The sequence below is a fragment of the Vulpes lagopus genome, chromosome 5, assembly GCF_018345385.1.
Source record: "Vulpes lagopus strain Blue_001 chromosome 5, ASM1834538v1, whole genome shotgun sequence".
Classification (NCBI taxonomy): domain Eukaryota; kingdom Metazoa; phylum Chordata; class Mammalia; order Carnivora; family Canidae; genus Vulpes; species Vulpes lagopus.
Genome location: NC_054828.1, coordinates 131702685 through 131721029, shown reverse-complemented (window position 1 = coordinate 131721029; position 18345 = coordinate 131702685). Strand labels below are relative to the sequence as shown.

General features: G+C 60.8%; 1 protein-coding gene across 1 annotated transcript; it reads right to left on the bottom strand.

The window, feature by feature from the left end:
• Positions 1-5021: 5021 nt before the first annotated feature.
• ADI1 (acireductone dioxygenase 1) lies at positions 5022-14066 on the bottom strand. Its single transcript, XM_041754741.1, has 4 exons — positions 13805-14066; positions 10787-10906; positions 6340-6519; positions 5022-5428 (listed from the first exon to the last, which is right to left on the bottom strand). The coding sequence occupies exons 1-4, from the start codon at positions 13922-13924 to the stop codon at positions 5309-5311; spliced, it is 540 nt and encodes a 179-aa protein (XP_041610675.1). The 5' UTR covers positions 13925-14066; the 3' UTR covers positions 5022-5308.
• Between the last annotated feature and the right edge of the window lie 4279 nt (positions 14067-18345).

Here is an 18345-nt window from a genome sequence, read left to right as displayed (position 1 = left end):
GCCGATCAGCACTGGGCACCCCGGGTAGAGCAGGTGTGCAAGGGTGCAGGGGTGCAGGGGTGTGGGTGCGTGGGTGTGCAGCAGTGCGGGTGTGGGTGTGCAGGGGTGCGGGTGTGCCGGGGTGTGGGGGATTCGGGGGTTTGGGTGTGCAGGGGTACGGGGGTGCGGGGTCTGGGGGTTGCAGGTGTGCAGGGGTGTGGGTGTGTGGGTGTGCAGGCATGCAGGGGTGCAGGGGTGCAAGGTGCAGGAGGGCAGGGTGCAGGGGGGCAGGGAGCAGGGGGGCAGGGGGCAGGGGTGCGGCGCCACCTGCCATGCTCGCCTCGCCCGACCTCCGCAGGGACCCTCCACAGCCCAATCGCCTCGCGCAGCAGAAGCCTGCCTGGGGCCACACGCGCGGTGGGAGGCCATCCAGGACACCTGGGACACCGGGGACACCCAGAGGGCGCCTCGGGGGCCAGCACCCGCTCACCCTGGGACAGGAGCCGCGGCTGGCAGGGCTCCGTGTGCGCTGGGCGCTGCTGACCTGGCCTGCCCGCCCGCGGGATTCGGGGGGCCGTGGCCCGGGGGCTGTGTGGCGGCGGCAGGTCGGGCCTCCCCGGGCAGCAGGGTGGTCCGCCTCCTCGGGTCACCCACGCCCCGTCCTGCCGCACACGGCAAGCGCCGGGCCGCCGGGATGAACCGATCACGTGCAGGGAACACCGAGGCGCGAGGCAAAGCACCGGATCTCAGGACTCCCAGCAGGCTGCACCCGCGCTCCGGGACAGGGGCGGGGCACCGGGTCGGGCCAAGCAAGTACAGCATCTTGGGCACGGAGGGGACACTGAACCCCCGGACCGGGCAGAGGCAGGGGCTCCCGCAGGAAGAGCGCCAGGCGACCCCGAGCCAGACCGGCCCCGGGAGGCCGCGCACACAGGCCGCACCCCCCATGGCCTCGGGTGCCCCGGCCCCGCTGCCTGGCACAGGGTGTCCTGGGACTCTGCGCCCTGGGGCAGGAGAGGGAGAGCGGGAGGCGAGCCAGACGCCCCCAGGTGCACCTGCGCCCCAGCCCCTGGCCCAGTGTAGGCTCGACCTCAGGCCGCCCTGTCCCCCGGGGCCTGGGGCGTCCTGTCCCCCAGGGCCTGGGGCAGCCAGGTGCACACCCTCGCCCGAGGCCTGGTGGGCAGCCTGGAGGCGGAGGTGCATGTTCCCACCGACAGAAAGAGGTTCAACTCCCGTTTCCAAAGGAAAGGCCTTTGCTTCTGCGGCTGTGCGTGCGCCCCCCAAGCTCAGGTGAAGGCCTAGACCCGGGGTGCCACAGGGGAGGCCGGGCCTCCGGGGGCGACTGGGGCCGGGGGGCCATGAGGGCGGGTGTCGGGGAAACCGGCAGCTCCAGAACCGTCTCCACTCCCCGTGAGGCCACCCCAGCAGGCGGCCCCTGCAAGAACCCCACGGCGCTGACCCCAGGGGCGCCCGGCCTCCAGGACCGCGGGAACCGAGGTGGCCGGGGGCGCCCTGCGAACCCACCGAGGAGCTTCTCGGGTGTCAAGGCGGCTGCTGAGGGGCACAGGGTACGGGCCGGGACCTGCCGCCCCCGGAGGCCGCACGTCATCCCGCGGGGCTGTCTGCTGAGCGCGGCCGGTGGCCAGGGTGGCGCACTGTGCAAACGGGGCTGCTCCCCTCTCTGGACCCGCCGACCCAGGGGCCGGTAGGAGGGGACGATGGGCAGCCGGGGGCGGGGGATGAGGGCTCCAGGCCCATCCGCGTCATCAGGGCGGCTGGGGGGCGCCCCGATCCTCTGGGGCCCGCGGCGGAAGCTCCTCCAGCCTGGTCGCCTGCAACCCGAGGCGACAGACAGGGTGGGACCACCGGCGGGACGGAGAGGGCTGACCCCGGGGTGCGCACTGGCCTCCGAGCACCTGCCGTGGCCGCCAGGGGCCCCACACATGCGGGGACAGGACGCGATGGCTCCGCACTCGGGGGGCCAAACCCACTGCCACTCCCGCTGGGCCGACTCCGCGGGGCCAATTTCTCAGACTTCCCGGGGCACCCACAGCCCGGGGCGGAGGGGCACCCGGAAGGCCTGGGGCGCCTCTGCCCTGTGCGGCGGTTAGGGACTGGGTCAGGGGCTGGGTTAGGGGCTGGGTCAGGGGCTGGGTCAGGGGCTGGGTTAGGGGCTAGGCTAGGGGCTAGGTCAGGGGCTGGGTTAGGCGGCCTGGGTAGGGCTGGGTCAGGGGCTGGGTCAGGGGCTGGGTCAGGGACTGGGTTAGGGGCTAGGCTAGGGGCTAGGTCAGGGGCTGGGTTAGGGGCTGGGTCAGGGGTTGGGTCAGGGGCTGGGTCAGGGGCTGGTTCAGGGGCTGGGTCAGGGACTGGGTCAGGGACTGGGTTAGGGGCTGGGTTAGGGGCTGGGTTAGGGGCTAGGTCAGGGGCTGGGTTAGGGGCTGGGTCAGGGACTAGGTTAGGGGCTGGGTCAGGGGCTAGGTCAGGAGCTGGGTTAGGGACTAGGTTAGGGGCCAGGGTAGGAGCCAGGTTAGGGGCCGGGTCAGGGGCTAGGTCAGGGACTGGGTTAGGGACTAGGTTAGGGACCCGCGCCGGCCCTGGAGGCAGCGAGGCCACACGTCACGGTCACCCACGAGGCTGTGGACAGTCACCCTGCTCGGGGGGGCTGCCCGGCCCTCCCCCCAGTCCTCCCGTCCATGGGGGCGGCTGGGGGCGCCCGTGGGAAGGACGGGCTGAGCGGGGGTGGGGGGCCACAAGGTGGACACGCCGAGGTGTCAGCTGGGGCGGGGCGGGGCAGGGTCTGCCCCCAGGCGGGGCTGCAGGTGTCTGGGGTCCAACAATCTTGCCCAGGACGCGGCGTGGGCGGAGAGCGCGGGGATCCCGGGCACACGCGGGGCAGCAGGGCGCCTGGTTCACGCGCACACCCGAGGCCCGCGCTGTGGGCACTGGGGGCACAGTCGGGGCACCACCCACTCGTGATTTCGGCCCAGGTCACCATCTCTGGGTCATGGGATCCAGGCCTGTGCTGGGCTCCGTGCGGGGCCTGGGACCTGCTTCAGATTGTTTTTTTTTTTAATCCCTTAAGAAAGGTCAGTGATGTTGGGAGGCGCAGAGGGGCACAAGCACGGCCCCTGGGAGCTCCCGAGGGGCGGGGGCAACGAAGGCCCAGCCGGGCTCCTGACAACCTCCCGGCCCTACAGGAAACATGGGCCGCGGGGGGCATGGGGGGCCATGAGGGGTGCGGGGGGGGCGGGGGGCCAGAGTGGGGTGGGGGCCCAAGGGGGCGCGAGGGGCGCGGGGTGGGCATGTGGTGGGCAGGGGGCGTGGGGGGGGGGCGAGGGGGCGCGAGGGGCATGGGGGTGGGGTGCTGGGGGGCGCAAGGGGCACGGGGCTGGCCGTGGCCGGACACCTGCAAAGAGCAGGCACGCAGGAGCCTGACAGGCCGGCTCCGAAGGTGGGGGGTGGCCGCGGGCTCGTGGCAGCAACACGCGCAGGGCTGAGCCTAAGTGGGAACTAGGCCAACAGGGAGGCCACTCGCAGCTCGGAGTGCGCACCCGGCTCCCAGCCCCCCCGCCCCCCCACACCCCGCCCAGCGCCTTCCACAGCAGGGCACCTTAGGGTGCCTGGCAGCCCGGGTGCTGGAGCCCCCACTCTTGATTTCAGCTCAGGTCATCTCAGGGTCGTGGGATGGAGCCCCGGCAGGTCTGCACCGGTTGGGGGGGGCACCGGTGGGCCTGAGACTTTTCTCTCCCTCACTCCGCACTGTCTCTGATAAATAAACCTTTAAAAAATAAGAATAGGGACGCCTGGGGGGCTCCGTGGGTGAGCGTCTGCCTTGGGCTCAGGCCGAGACCCCAGGGCCCCAGAACCGAGTCCCGCATCGCGCTCCCTGCAGGGAGCCTGCTCCTCCCTCTGCCTGTCTCTGCCTCTCATGAGTAAATAAAATCTTTTTTAAAATAAATAAAATAAAAATAAGCGGCACTTGCGAAGTGACAGCGCGGAGACCTACCCTGTTCAGCAAGCAGACGGCGGGCGGGCCGCGGGCCCTAAGCTGGGAAGGACACGGCCCCGAGGACGGCGGAGCCAGGACCGTTCTCCTGGGAGGCCGCGCTGCGACTCAGAGCCCGGGGGGGGGGGGGGGGGGGTGGTGACCGTACGAAGAAGGATCCCTCCTCTCGGGCTTCAGCCACCCACCGGCGCAGGGGCGCTGCCCTCAGGGGGCCCCCCACATCCCGGCGGGGTCAGCGAAGCCCGGATGCCCGTTGCCAGCCTCGCGTGGCCTGCACAGGGTCCCGTCCTCAAACTCCGTTCACTGGACCGTCTAAGACGGGAGTTTAATCCGTGCCTCAGACCCAGGGGAGGCGATGAGAGAGGAAGATTTTTAATCCGGTTTTAAAAATCTTTAAAATAATCTGCCCTTCAGGGCTACTGGGTGGCTCAGGGGTTGGCATCTGCCTTCAGCTCAGAGTGTGATCCCCGGGTCCTGGGATCGAGTCCCCATTGGGCTCCCTGCATGGAGCCTGCTTCTCCCTCTGCCTGTGTCTCTGCGTCTGTCTGCGTCTCTCACGAATAAATAAATAAAATCTTTTTTTTTTTTTTAATTTTTAGTTATTTATGATAGTCACAGAGAGAGAGAGAGGCAGAGACACAGGCAGAGGGAGAAGCAGGCTCCATGCACCGGGAGCCCGATGTGGGATTCGATCCCGGGTCTCCAGGATCGCGCCCTGGGCCAAAGGCAGGCGCCAAACCGCTGCACCACCCAGGGATCCCAATAAATAAAATCTTTAAAAAACACACAGGAAAACCCAATCTGCCCTTTAAAACATGAGGTTGGTTTGGAGTCTTCCTATGATCACAACAAATTAGGCAAAATTGTATCTCAGAATTGTTGAGGATAAAGATCATGTGCTAGTTTTCCTGTTCAAGGCAAACGCTTGGTTGTAAGAATTCACAGGGAAACGAGCCTGGAAATCTCAGCGACCGGACGGTAACGCAGGTACAACGTGAACCCATTGAACGCGCGAAGGAACGACCACGACACCGGGTGCGGCGGGGGGACTTTAATGAGGCCGAGTGAGCGCACAATCAGGGCCGCTGCTTTACGTGGAACAAGAAGGTGGCGCCCGCGGCTGCGACGCCCCAGGACGGGTGCGGGTGCACTGGGCCCCCCACCGGCCGCAGAGGAGCGTCTGGGCCTGGCGGGCCGGCGTCTACAGGGCCGGCCGGCGGCTGCACGTCTGCTTCACAGCCGGGTCCGAGGGGCGGCTCCGCTCACAGGGCTCAGGCGACGTCCGGCGCGGGGCAGCCCGGGCGCGAGGCGAGGCAGCCGGGCCTAGGCGGTCTGCGCCAGGAAGCGCACGTACTGGCCCCGGGCGTCCAGGTGGTCGGCGGGCCGGCCGTACGCCGTCCACACGGGTTGCCCCACGAACAGCCGCATGGCCTTCACGTAGTTCTGGAAGACACAGACACACCGGGCGTGAACAGCGTCCCCGTGACTGTGCTCGGGGCTCCACGCCTCAGCCACGCGTCGCCGGGGGAGGCCGAGGCTTGGGCCCCAGCGCCACGTCTCCGCCGCGGGCCCAGCCCCACTCGGGAGAAACTGCCTTCCGCGCCCACGGGCACCGACCCACGCCCGGGCTGCGGCCTCGGGACCAGGGGACAGCGCGCATCACCCCTCAAAGTACAAACGTGCGGTGACACTTCAATCCAGTTTTCGCTTCAGGAGCTTAAAGTCGTGTGACAAACGTGTAAGGTCACCAACTCCAGCCGCGCTTCCAGCAGGGAGAGAGCAGACGCCACCTGCACGCCCGACGTGGGGGGTCGTCCCCCAGGGACAGCCACGCGGTGACCCCGGAGCACGGCTGGCACCGGGGGACACAGGGACATGCCCTCGGGGCAGAGGACAGACCGGCGGGCGCTCGGCGGGTTGGCGGCCACTCCCTTTCCCGGGGTCCACCCCGCGGGACGCTGACCTTACCCGGTGCCCTCGGTCCCAGTTCAGAGTGTGCTTGTACCTCGGTCGGGCCCACGTCACGTCGGAGAAGCCAGCACTCGCCCACTTCTGTGCTCACCGCCACGCTCCGCGCGGGGACCACACCACCCCGACGCCCCAAACCGAAGCGCCCGGAGACGCCCCACAGAGCCGCACCCCTAGACCAACCCCGCTGGCTCACCCGGGACCCCCACCCCCGCACAGAGCCGGGGCCCCCGACGTCCACACGGAGGGGCTGCGGGCTCGGGGGCTCCCCGGCCTCCCCTGGGCCACAGGCTCATAGCGCCGCCGGCCTCCCCCCGAGCGCTGCGGGGGCCCCGGTTCCGACGGCCGTGCCCGCGCCACTTGCACCTCACGCACACGCGGCCGACCTTCTCGTCCAGCGTGAAGCGGTGATAAATCCCTGCGGGGAGAGTGATCATGTCTCCCTTTTCCATGAAAATGCGGATCCACTTGTCGTCTTTGTCTCGCACATCGAAGTACCCGCTGCCGTCCAAGATGTAGCGGATCTCCTCATCCACGTGCAGGTGCTCCTCGTAGAACATCCTGAGCTGCGGGCAGGCACACGCGGCTCTCAGGCACCATCGTGCCAACGGCACAGGTCCCGGCACCCGCCCGCGCCCTGCAGGCCCGGGGCCGGGGCACAGGATCCTCGCGACCACACTCGGACTACACGGGGAGCACGGGGAGCACGGGGATGCGGGGGCAGGGCAGGGGCTGTGACCTGAGACAATGAGCACTGACACTCTCCCCCTCTCCTCTCCCCCATCCCCTCTCCCCCTTCTCTCTCTCTCTCACACACACACACACACACACACACACACACACACTTCACGGCCACGTCCCCTCAAAGGCCTGGACTGGGCCCTGGAGCAGGGACCCCCGAGGAGCCATGAGGACTCACGGCGGGCTTCTAGGCCCGGGCACAGGGGGACTCCAGGGCCAGGTGGGGGGACGAGGCGGCACCGGCCCAGGGGGATGGAGCAAGGACAGAGCACGCAGGAGGATGCCAGGGACCATCAGAAGGAAGGAACCGGTCAGAAAGCCTCCTGCCTGCTCAGCCGGGGGCAACGCGACCATCGGAACCCATCACGGCAGGCAGGGGCTTCGGGCCAGGGAGCAGAGCTGGCATGCGTGAGGCCGCACCGACGCAAACAGAAGGGAAGGGGCGGCCTGTCCTTACACCCGGAGCGGAACTAGAGGACGGCGGACGGGCAGCGTGCCCAGCACCCCGAGGGCGGGACGGCCCAGCCGGGAACCATCCAGGCTCCCTGCAGGGTCAGAGTTCGAGAAGCAGCAGCCTGTTTACAACGTGACTCTCCACAAACGTCTTCTTAGGTAAGAGGGAAAAACGGTAACTTCACAGCGACGAACCTGATGAACACGAACCTAACCAAGCCTCCTGTCACCAGGAAAGGTCCCCGACACCACGCGCCTCCCAACGGGGCGCACTGAGCGATGCAACATCGGCCACGCAGGATTCCCGCCAAACGCATCACCTGACCCTAACCACGAGGGCACCTACACAAACATGACAGAGGTACAGAGTAAAGGTTTGCTTTAGAGACACGAGAGAGAAGCCCGTATCAGCAACAGAGTTTTCTTCCAGGAGAGAAGCTATTGTGCAAGCCTACGGCCACAGAGACAACATAATCACGAACGTCAACAGCACACGAGCCCCTTTGATGTGATAAGACAAAGCATTCTGGGGCACCTGCGTGGTGTTAAGTGTCCGACTCTTTTTTTTTTTTTAAGATTTATTTACTTATTCATAGAGAGAGAGAGAGAGAGGAGGGGCAGAGACACGGGCAGAGAGTCCCTGCATGAGGCCTCCAGAAAACAATGGGGATCCCTGGGTGGCTCAGCAGGTTAGCACCTGCCTTCGGCCCAGGGCATGATCCCGGGTCCCAGGATTGAGTCTCACACTGGCTCCCTGCATGGAGCCTGCTTCTCCCTCTGCCTGTGTCTCTGCCTCCCTCTCTCTCTGTCTCTCATGAATAAATAAAGAATAAAAATAAAAATCTTTATACTGCAGAAAACAAAAGAGCAAAAAACCTTGAAAGAAGCCAGAAGAAAATAACCTGCAGAAGAACAAGAATAAGAATGACATCAGACTTCTCAGAAACCATGCATGCAAGCAAGCAAAAAAATCCACCAACCTAGAATTCTGTTTCAGGTTAAGTTATCCCCTAAAACTGACGGAGAAATAAAGGCTTTCTTGGACAAACAAAAACAGGGAATTTGTCACCAGCACACCTTGCCTTGAAAGAATGTTAAAAGAATTTCTTCAAGTGGAGAGGATAACGATATAGGTCTGCAACTCAGATCTACATGAGAAGGAAAAAAGAAGAAATAAAGGTAAAATAAAAGATTTCACATTCCTAATAATAACAGTAACAACACCATGGGTAATTATAACATATGGATAAATGAAATGAAAGACAGCAATGTCATAAAGGACAGGATGGAAGGGTTGGGAACACTTAGTCACAGGATAAATGTGTATTGCGAGCTCTAAGGCAATCACTAAAACATTTTTTTTTTAATTATAAGCCAAGAGAAGAGAAAATTAATCATATAAAATGCTCAATTAAAACCAGACAAGGGATCCCTGGGTGGTGCAGCGGTTTGGCGCCTGCCTTTGGCCCAGGGTGCGATCCTGGAGACCCGGGATCGAATCCCACGTCGGGCTCCCAGTGCATGGAGCCTGCTTCTCCCTCTGCCTGTGTCTCTGCCTCTCTCTCTCTGTGTGTGACTATCATAAGTAAATAAAAATTTAAAAAAAAAAAAAAAAGTCAGGGACTTTTTTAAAAAAATAAAAAATAAAAAAAATTAAACCAGACAAGGCACAAAAAGGAAAATATTTTTTTTAAATAAAGGATAAGTGCTATAAATGTTTAAAATGTATAAATATGGTAGAAAATAATCAACAATACCAATAATCCATTTAAAAGACAGACTGTCAGAATAGACTTAAAAAAACACATAAACACACAAATCTCCAACTATATGTTGTCTCCAAGAAACCCATTTTTCTTTTTTTTTTTTTTTTTGAGAGAGAGCACACATGTACACAGGCCCAGAAGTGAGGGAGGGGAGCATCAGGAGAAGGAGAGAGAAAATCTTTTGTTTGGTTTTGTTTTCTCTGTTTCTCAGAGAGAGACCACAGGCAGGCATGAGCGAGGGGAGGGGCAGAGGGAAAGCAGACCCCAGCTGAGCAGGGACCCAACTCAGGGCTCAAGCCCAGGACCCCAGGATCATGAGCTGGGCCTAAAGCAGATGCTTAATCAACTAAGCCACCCAGGCCCCTCAAGAGATAGAGAATCTGTTTGTTCGTTTGTTTGTTTGTTTGAAAGATTTTATTTATTTATTCATGAGAAACACAGAGAGCGACAGAGAGAGAGAGAGACAGAGAGACAGAGAGACAGAGGCAGAGACACAGGCAAAGGGAGAAGCAGGCTCCATGCAGGGAGGCCAATGTGGGACTTGATCCCGGGTCTCCAGGATCGCGCCCTGGGCCAAAGGCGGCGCCAAACCTCTGAGCCATCCGGGCTGCCTGAGACAGAGAATCTTAAGCAGGCTCCACACCCAGCACAGAGCCTGACATGGGGCTCAATCTCACGACCCTCAGATCATTACTGGAGCAAAAATCAAGGGTCAGACACTTAACTAACTTCCTGGGTTTCCAGAAAAACCAAGAAACCCAATTTGAAATAAAGACACAGTCCGGTGGAGTCACCAAATAAATAAATAAATAAGTAAATAAATAAATAAATAAATAAAGACACAAATAGGTTAAAAGCTCATTTTTGGAGGAAGAGACACCATGTTAACAGTAGTCAAAAGAAAGCCTGGGGAGCTGTATTGTTTTTCAGACAAGGCAGACTTCAGCACAAGAAAAATAATTAGGGATAAAGGTGATTATCATGTAATAACAAAAGGGTCAAATCTCTAAGATGACATGACAACCTTGAACAGGTATGCGCCTAACAACAAACGTCAAAATCACAAGGCAAAGACTAAGAATGAGAAGAACAGATGAATCCTCTATTTTGTTGCAGATTTCAACACACCCATCAATAAGTGTCAGGTTCAACTAGCAGAAAATCAGTAACAGTCACTGACCAGCAGCACCAATCAACACTCATAGAATACACATTCTCCTCAAGCTCACATGGTACATTCACTAGGATAAACTACGTTCTGGCCCATAAAACAGCCTCAATATATTTACAAGGACTCAAGTCTTGCAAAATATATTCTCAGACTACAGTGGAATTAAATTGGAAAGCAACGAAAGTCTCTGGAAAAGTCCCCATGTAAGTGGAAATTAACACATATCAAAAAATCCACAGGGGACAAAGAAGAAATCAAAAAAGAAATTCATTTGGAAATATTCAAAATGAAAATGAAAATGATTCAAAATTTGGGTGATGCCACTTAAAGTAGTACCTAGGGGAAATGTACAGCACTAAATACCTACGTTAAAAGAGAAGGCTGCAAGTCGATGACCTCAGGAACCATGTTAAGAAATTAGAAAAAGGATAGCTCAGCCGGTTGAGCATCCAACTCTTGATTTTGGCTCAGGTTGTGATCTCAGGGTCATGAGATCCAGCCCCACATCTGGCTCCCTGCTCAGTGGGGAGTCTCTCGCGATCGCCCTCTGCCCCTCCTTCCACCTGCATGATCTCTCGCTCTCTCTCAAGTAAGTATGTCTTCTTTTAAAAAAGGATAAAAACAAAAAAACAAAGAGAAGCTTGTGTTCGATAGGGGTGAATATAATGATTCCCCTCTTCGAAGAATTTAGAGCTCCCTTACCTTTTCTTCATAATTTGGTAGTTTATCCTTGCTTATGGTTATTATGTCCATCCAGGAGTAGTTTCTCTCTTTTCGGATCTTTTCTAATTCTGGATCATTCTCATGTTTGTCAGCATCCAACTATTAGGGTTTAAACAAGGAAAACGGAGGTCACATTAACGCAAGGAAACTGAAACGTTCTCTTTCTGGGTCTCCAATATGATCACATTCCAAATTTATCATCCGGTCCTCCGTCAGTCGCAAATTAACCTTCCTTCCCCCACCTTCCCTATTCCTCGAGGGTTTCCCCATTCTCCACGACAGCTAAAGAGACTGCGCTGTGCTTAATTCTTGCCTCTTTTCTCCCCGGCAATTCTTCCCGGGGATTCTGTGTCACCGTTCTAGCCCCACTGCCAAGAGCCCAGGCGAAGCGCCCATGCCCAAGCCGGTCCGAAGGCGCCAACCCCACCTCCGCTCCAGCCCGCTCCTCCAGCACCAATCCCCTGCAGGTCTAGGGGATCTCTCTATGGTCAGCTGTTTCCCTGAGCTGAAATGACGGATACTCGGAAGCCTGCAAATACAACCCAAGTTCATTATGGCGGGAAGAGAGGACTTCCATCGTGTGGCCCCAGCTGCCTTTTCTACTCCATCTCTACTCCGTTTTTTTCTTTAATCGACGTGCTAAACCAAATACGATCATTTGCTACTCTCCAAAAGATACGTGATGCTTCACATCCCCACACCCTTGCTCCTGACAGCCTCCTGTACCTAGACAGCTCCTTCACCACTTTCATTCATCCCAGTTCTACCGATTCTTCAAGGTCCAATTCTAAGATGTCTGTCATGAAGCGTTCCCCTAGGACCCCAGCCAGAGACAGGAGTGCAGACCCCCTGCACTCCCACTTCAAAGTACCGGCAATGATTTTAGCGTACTTTGCATTATGCTGCAATACAATGCACGTTTTCTCCCAACTAGGGAATAGCAGACTCCAGGATATCGTGGTCATCAACCCATTAAACTCTACAAAGAGGACTCCCAAAATTATCAAATCCACCTCACGCTGTGCACAGTACTGCTCCACGCCCAAGCCACCCAACTTCAAACTGTATATAGGAGACAGAGCTCTCTATCCCTCTGCCACGTTCCTGGTAGCACATCTGCAAAAACGCTCCATTTGTACCCACTGGTCAAGAGTAGTTATTATGAAGAAAGTATAAAAACAGCAGGACGCCAAAACCACAGAGTATCTATTTATTTACACGTTCCACGTCCAACATGGGGCTTGAACTCACCACCCTGGCATCAGGCGTTGGATGCTGTGCAGACTGTGCCAGCTGGGCACCCCTACACAGTTTAACTTTGATAACCCTTTGACTTTCGCAGAACAGATCTAGAAGGTAGGAGAAACTGAGTCTGACCCTGTGGGACAGCTAAAAGATGCCTTTAAAATGTGGTATTTCGGGATCCCTGGGTGGCGCAGCGGTTTGGCGCCGGCCTTTGGCCCAGGGCGCGATCCTGGAGACCCGGGATCGAATCCCACGTCGGGCTCCTGGTGCATGGAGCCTGCTTCTCCCTCTGCCTGTGTCTCTGCCTCTCTCTCTCTCTCTCCCTCTCTCTCTGTGACTATCATAAATAAATAAAAATTTAAAAAAATAAAAATAAAATGTGGTATTTCATCCTCTGGATACATTCACAAGTTGACCAGTATCTTGGTCTTAAACTGTAAAAAAAGCAGCATGAAACCCCCAAAGTGCAGTAACTGGACTCTCCTGACGGCTCAGACGGCACATAAGTTGATGTCAGTGATGAAACAACTTATTTCCATGATGTACCACGTGACTGCCTCAAAGACGGTGCCTTCCAGCAGGGTAAGGACTACATCCTACTAGCCTGGGGAAAGATGAACATTCTAGAAAAATTAACGGGGCGGGGGGGGGGGGCACAGTGTTGAGCAGGGAGGCTGCTCACCGGGACCCGGAGGCCGCAGGGGGCCCCTCCGCAGAGGCCGCTCGGCAGGTGCAAGGGCTGGAGACCCGGCTCCCAGGGGCAGCGGAGGGCGCGTCTATACCCGCCCCAGCCCCAGCCCCAGCCCCACCGCCACCCCCGCCCCTTCGTTGAACCAAAGCTTGCTCGGCTCACTTATTGGGGGGACTCGCCTGTGGTTCTGCTTACAGGCTGGGCCGCAACTGTCTGCGATCCTAAGCGAACCCACCTGGGCGCCGGGGGCTCGGCGGGTTAGCGCCGCCTGCGGCCCAGGGCGTGACCCCGGGGCCCCGGGATCGAGTCCCGCGTGCAGCCCGCTCCGCCCTCCGCCTGGGTCTCTGCCCCCTCCTCCCTCCCTCTCTCTCTCATAAATAAATAAATAAGAATCTTTTCAAAGATGCCAGATGCACCCAGTTTCGCTGGTGGAGTGACTGGCGGGGACAGCGGACGCCGCCAGGGCGCGGCTGGGGCCGGGGAGCCCGCGGGGCCAGCGCCGCTCCGGGAGGTCCCCTGAGGGCCTGCGCAGGGCGCACAGCCCGGGGGCGGCGGGGAGGAGCCACTCGGGCGCCCGAGGAATCAGGAGCGCGCGGTCCCGCGGCGGCTGACGGAGCCCCCGCCCGAGGGCGCACCCGCAGGGGCTCCCGGGGGTCCCCAAGGCCTCCCGCCTGCGCGCCCCCCGGGGACTCCACTCCCCGCGCAGGCGCCCCACGCCCCCCGCGCACCCCCAGCGGCCGGGCCCCGCTCCGAGACCACCTGGGGCGTCGGCCCCGCACTGAGCATGCGCAGGCGCCCAGGTGGCCTAGAGCCCCGGACGCCGACCACCCGGCGCCCGCACTGAGCATGCGCACGGCGTGCAGGTCGCCCACGGCTCCCGACGCTGCGATTGAGCATGCGCGGCACGCTCCGGGCGCCGCCGACCACCCGGGCGCCCTACTGGGCACGCGCAGTGCCCCTGGCCCGTCCCGGCCAAGTGCCCTCTAGCTGCAGCTTGGGGCTGCGGGCGGCGCGGGGTACCCCAGGGGGGCTGCCCCCGCCCCCGCCCCCGCCCCGCGTACCTTCCAGTAAAGCACCCCAAGGCGGCGCAGCTGCTCCAGGCCGACTGGGCGGCTGGGCTCTGCGCGGTGGGGCCGCCTCGGGTCGTCGGCCGACTCGTCCATGTACCAGGCCTGCACCATGGCCGGACCGGGGCGCCGCGGGCACGCCCTGCACGCCCCCCACCCCGGCTTCGGCGCCCCCCGGCCGCGGGCTGCGGGAGGTGGCGGAGGGACAGCGGGTGCGCGGCGCCCAGGGGGCCCTTATCCCCGCGCGGAGACGGGGCGGGGCCCGGCGGGGGGGCGGGCGGGGGGCGGGGCCAGCGCCTCGCGGTCGCGGTGGGGGCGGGCGAGGGGCGGGGCTGCGGGGGGCGGGGCCAGCGCCTCGCGGTCTCCAGGGGGCAGGACGCGGACGCGGCAGGGCCAGGCGCCCGAGGTGCCCCGGGGGCGGGAGGAGGCCGTCGGTCCTGTCGACAGAACAATCAGGTGGACCAAGCAGTCCTGACCTTAGCCTGCACTGTGCGGAGCGGTAGCGTGATGGCACCCCTGGGCCCCTGGGCCCCTGGACCTCTGCACCCCTGGACCCCTGGACCCCTGGACCCCTGGACCCCTGGACCCCTGGACCCCTGGGCCCCTGGACCTCTGCACCCCTGGACCCCTGGACCCCTGGGCCCCTGGACCTCTGCACCCCTGGACCCCTGGACCCCTGGGCCCCTGGACCTCTGCACCCCTGGACCCCTGGACCCCTGGACCCCTGGACTGCAAGCGACGTGGGGCGCAGCGAGGCCTGAAGGCCGTGGTCAGCCCAGGCCCAGGTGTCGCTGGGGGGGGGGCCGCGCCCCCGTGCCCCAGTGGGTGCAGGTCCACCGGGCCGCCCGAGCACCCTTCTCCCTTCCCCAGGTTCCGGCGCCCCCTTCCCAGTCCGTGAATCATCAGTTTAGACGAGGAAGGGTCCGTGTTTCGGGCCAGGTGAGACCAGCGCAGCGGCCGGCAGCCGCCAGGAGCATCCTCCCAGCTGGCCCTGAGCCCGGCCCCGCCGCCTGCCAGCGCTGCGGGCCCAGGACCTCCCCCGCGGGCTGTGCATCTTCCCCTGCCCCAGGACGTCTCCGACGGCGATCCCGGCGCCCCCGGACCCCACCGGTGCAGCCCCAGTGCTCGCCCGTCCCTGGACACTGCTCTCAGAGTCGCCCCCGCCCCGAGCTCCCACACCCAGCCGGCCCGCGCCTTCCTGCAAGGGCTCTTCTCCCTTCCCTCCTGCGCCCTCCCGTCCTGCTCCTCCCCTGACCGCAGGGTCATGCAGGTCGGTCCTCTATGCACGCACAGTCCAGGCGACCTCAGGGCGTCCAGCACACGTGGTGACTTCCACATCCTCCTCTAGCCTGGATCTCTTTTGAGACCTGACTCGGGCACACGCGGTGAGTGAGGGTCTGGAACCTAACTCGGCAGAGACACGTCCAGATGTGTCCCTCCCCAGCCTTTGCCAACCCAGTCCGCAGCCCCACCAACCACCCAGGGCCTGAATCCCAGGGTCTAGGGGCTCGCGTTCCCTCTCCCTCACCCTCAGCATCCGGCCAGATCTAGCAGCAGGTCCTCACACCGCCACAAACCCACGCACTTCGCCCCAGCTCCTCCACCCTCTTTTCTTGATTGATTGATTGATAAAATTGTTTAGTGAAGTCGGCCCCCTGCTTCCACGCTGGCACCACTGCAGGCCATTCTGTGCAGAGCATGTATTTAAAAATACAAATGGGGCGGGGGGGGGGGGTTGCTCAGTCGGTTGTGGGCTCAGGTCGTAATCTCAGGGTGCTAAGTTCAAGCCTCGCCTTGGGCTCTACACTGGGCTTGGTGCCTACTTAAAAAATAAAAAATAAAAAATAGTAGAAACTAAATAAAAATACCAACAGGATCATGTCACTTGTGTGTTTAACCCTCCTCTCCCGGCTGCCCTGGCTCTGACCACCTCTCCAGCCGCCTTCCTCCCGCCGGTCCTCTGCCCACCACACACTCAGGCCCCTCCGCATCTCAATCTCACATCCGTGCCACTGGGCCTTTGCCCATGCAGCTTTCCCTCCTTGCGCCCTACGCGTCCTTCCCTACAGAGGCCTTCCCTGGCCCTCTGCGTGGCTGGGGAGGCCTCCCTGTCACCCTCCTGGAGCTGGTGTGCAGTGATCTACTTGGCTACTGTCAGCCTCCCCCTGAGGACCGTCAGCCCCACGTGCGTGGTACTCGCCGAGTGAGTGGGTTTGCGCTGCCGCTGACCACTTGCGTGTTGGGGTCAGGCTGAGTCTCATTAGTCTTCCGGGGCTGGGGGCCCACCCAGTATGTCAGTGAAGACGGTAAAGGAGAATCTGCTGAATGAACGTGGAAGGATGTAAAGAGAAGCCCCTCGCAGAGTTCACAGCCTTACTGCCACTGCCCTCACCCAAACCAGATCGGGTGACAGCCTGGAAGTGACAGCGCTGTGTGCGGGGAAATCTCACAGAGGCGCCATGCACGGTCTCATCCAGCCTCATGAGCAACTGGGGCACACGCAGCTCGAGCAACTCGCAGGGAAGGAGCAAGGCTGCGATGTGAGCCGGGGAGCCAGTCCCAGCCCTCTGACATTGGGGTGACAGCACCACGGGGACGGGGGTGCACAAGGCTGATCTTGGTCAGCACACGCAATCCCGCATCACCATTTGGGGGGGGCTTCCGACTTAAGCAGAGAAGGGGCTGTTTTATGTTGTTAAAAAAAAAAAAAAAAAAAAAAACATCCTACTTTGGAAAAGCAAGATGATTGGGACGCCCTGAAGGACTGTCCCCAGGAGCGGTTCAGGCAGGCTGGAGGGGATCAGAGCGGCACTCATTGTATTCCTGTGGCCACGCCGCCATGTGATTCCTCCTTGAAGGGACGTCTTTTGAAATTGAACTACTTCTTCCAGAAGAATCGCCAGCAGCAGCCAAAAAAGATGTTTTGTGACCAGAATTTATCACACGGCAGTAGGCAGCTTGGGGAGAATCCGTTAGACGTTCTGAAAGACAAAAGGCCCCTCGCCGCAGAGCTGCTGCGCACCCGGCCCAGGGACCCTCCCAGGAGAGCCGGTGCTCCCAGCCCAGGGATCAGCCCAGGAGAGCCGGTGACCCGGCCCAGGGACCCACCAGGAGAGCCGGTGACCCGGCCCAGGGACCACCAGCCAGCAGTGCAGCAAGAGCCAGAGCCGGGCCGGGGGCCTGGGGACGCTGAGACGTGACGCCCCTGGTCGGGCAGCCGACTTCCTCTGTGAAGGCCCAGGGGGAGGATCCTTCAGGCTCTGCAGGCCCAGAGGCAAAACTGAGGACAGGGGGTGGGTCCTGTCCTTGGGCAACGACCATTTTCAAGTGTGAAACCCATTCTTAGCTCACAGGCATCAGGCTGGACGGTGCTGGCCCCACTGTACCCCCTTAGTGACATTAACATTCCATGCGGCCACCCCTGGCCTGTGGGGACAGCTCTGACGGGTCCGGGCTTTCACCCCACTGACAAGCCACAGAGGGAGCCTGCCGTAAGCTCGCCGCCACTGAGGCTCCTGGGTCAGAGGCCAGGCCACTGTGCACTGCCAGCCTGAGCCGCTGGCAGCAGCTCCGCCCCCGCCCCCCCCCCCGCCCTCCCCCGTCTCCCGGAAGCTTAGGACGTGCTCCACGGGTGGCATTAGAGGCCGAGAACCAAGGCCTTGATTATCCTGGGTGGGGAGCACACCGGCCCTTGCTCCAGGGGGACCCTACGCCTGTCTTGCAAAGGCCATTCCCTTAGCAAATATCCCCGAAAGGAAACAGGATGTCATCCGCGGGTGCCCGGAAATGTCACAGGCCCTTGGAGAACTGTCTCCCGATGTTCTGTGTTATTTGCACGAAGGGATATAGTCTTAGAAGCGTGGCAGAGGGCTCTCAGCCCTGCACGCCTCAGCGTCCCACGGGGGTGCACACAGGGTAACTGGGGCTGCGGCCTTCCTGGAGCGGGCGCTTGGCACGGCCTGTTTTCTCCCTGGCTGTCGACCAGGAGCTGCTCTCGGTCCTTCCGTGTCCGGGGATGCCCGGGGCCCTCCGCCTGTACCAGAGAAGCTCATTTCTCTAAGCCGGCAGGAAAGGCTTTACCCCCTGGAGTCTCTTTGTCCCAGGAGATCTCGCCTGATTAGTTCAGGCTCACCAGAGATGATCTCCGTTTTAATGATCAGCTCAGAGACCAGCGGTCTGGGGCCTTCGTTCCATCTGCGAAATGCTTTTACCTCCAGCAGTGGTTTACCCAGCAGTCCCATGCAGGTTCCACCCGCACCCAAGGGTCTGCTCGTACACCCGGGGTGGAAATCTCGAAGGGCCGCCTACCACGGTAGGAGGTCTGCGTGTGGACTCGCTGTCCCAGTGCTGAGCAGAGCCTGCAGATGGTCACAACCGTGGCACCTGTCCACCTTTATATGTTTACTCGAGTCCGAGTTTTGGGTACAAGCACAGGGAGTGAAAGTCAGTGTTTCTTTGGAATCAGGTTAAAAGGCAGTGAAGCGAGCTCTCCGGAGGCGATCAGAATCACCTTTAGTCAAGCTTGGCACTGGGGG

Excerpts from the sequence above, each read along its gene's own strand:
- ADI1 (XM_041754741.1), bottom strand. The coding sequence starts at position 13,924 with ATGGTGCAGGCCTGGTACATGGACGAGTCGGCCGACGACCCGAGGCGG. Across the intron at positions 6,520-10,786 it reads TACCAAATTATGAAGAAAAG|CTCAGGATGTTCTACGAGGA; the intron begins GTAAGGGAGCTC and ends GCCTGCCCGCAG. Across the intron at positions 5,429-6,339 it reads GCTTCACGCTGGACGAGAAG|AACTACGTGAAGGCCATGCG; the intron begins GTCGGCCGCGTG and ends TGTGTCTTCCAG.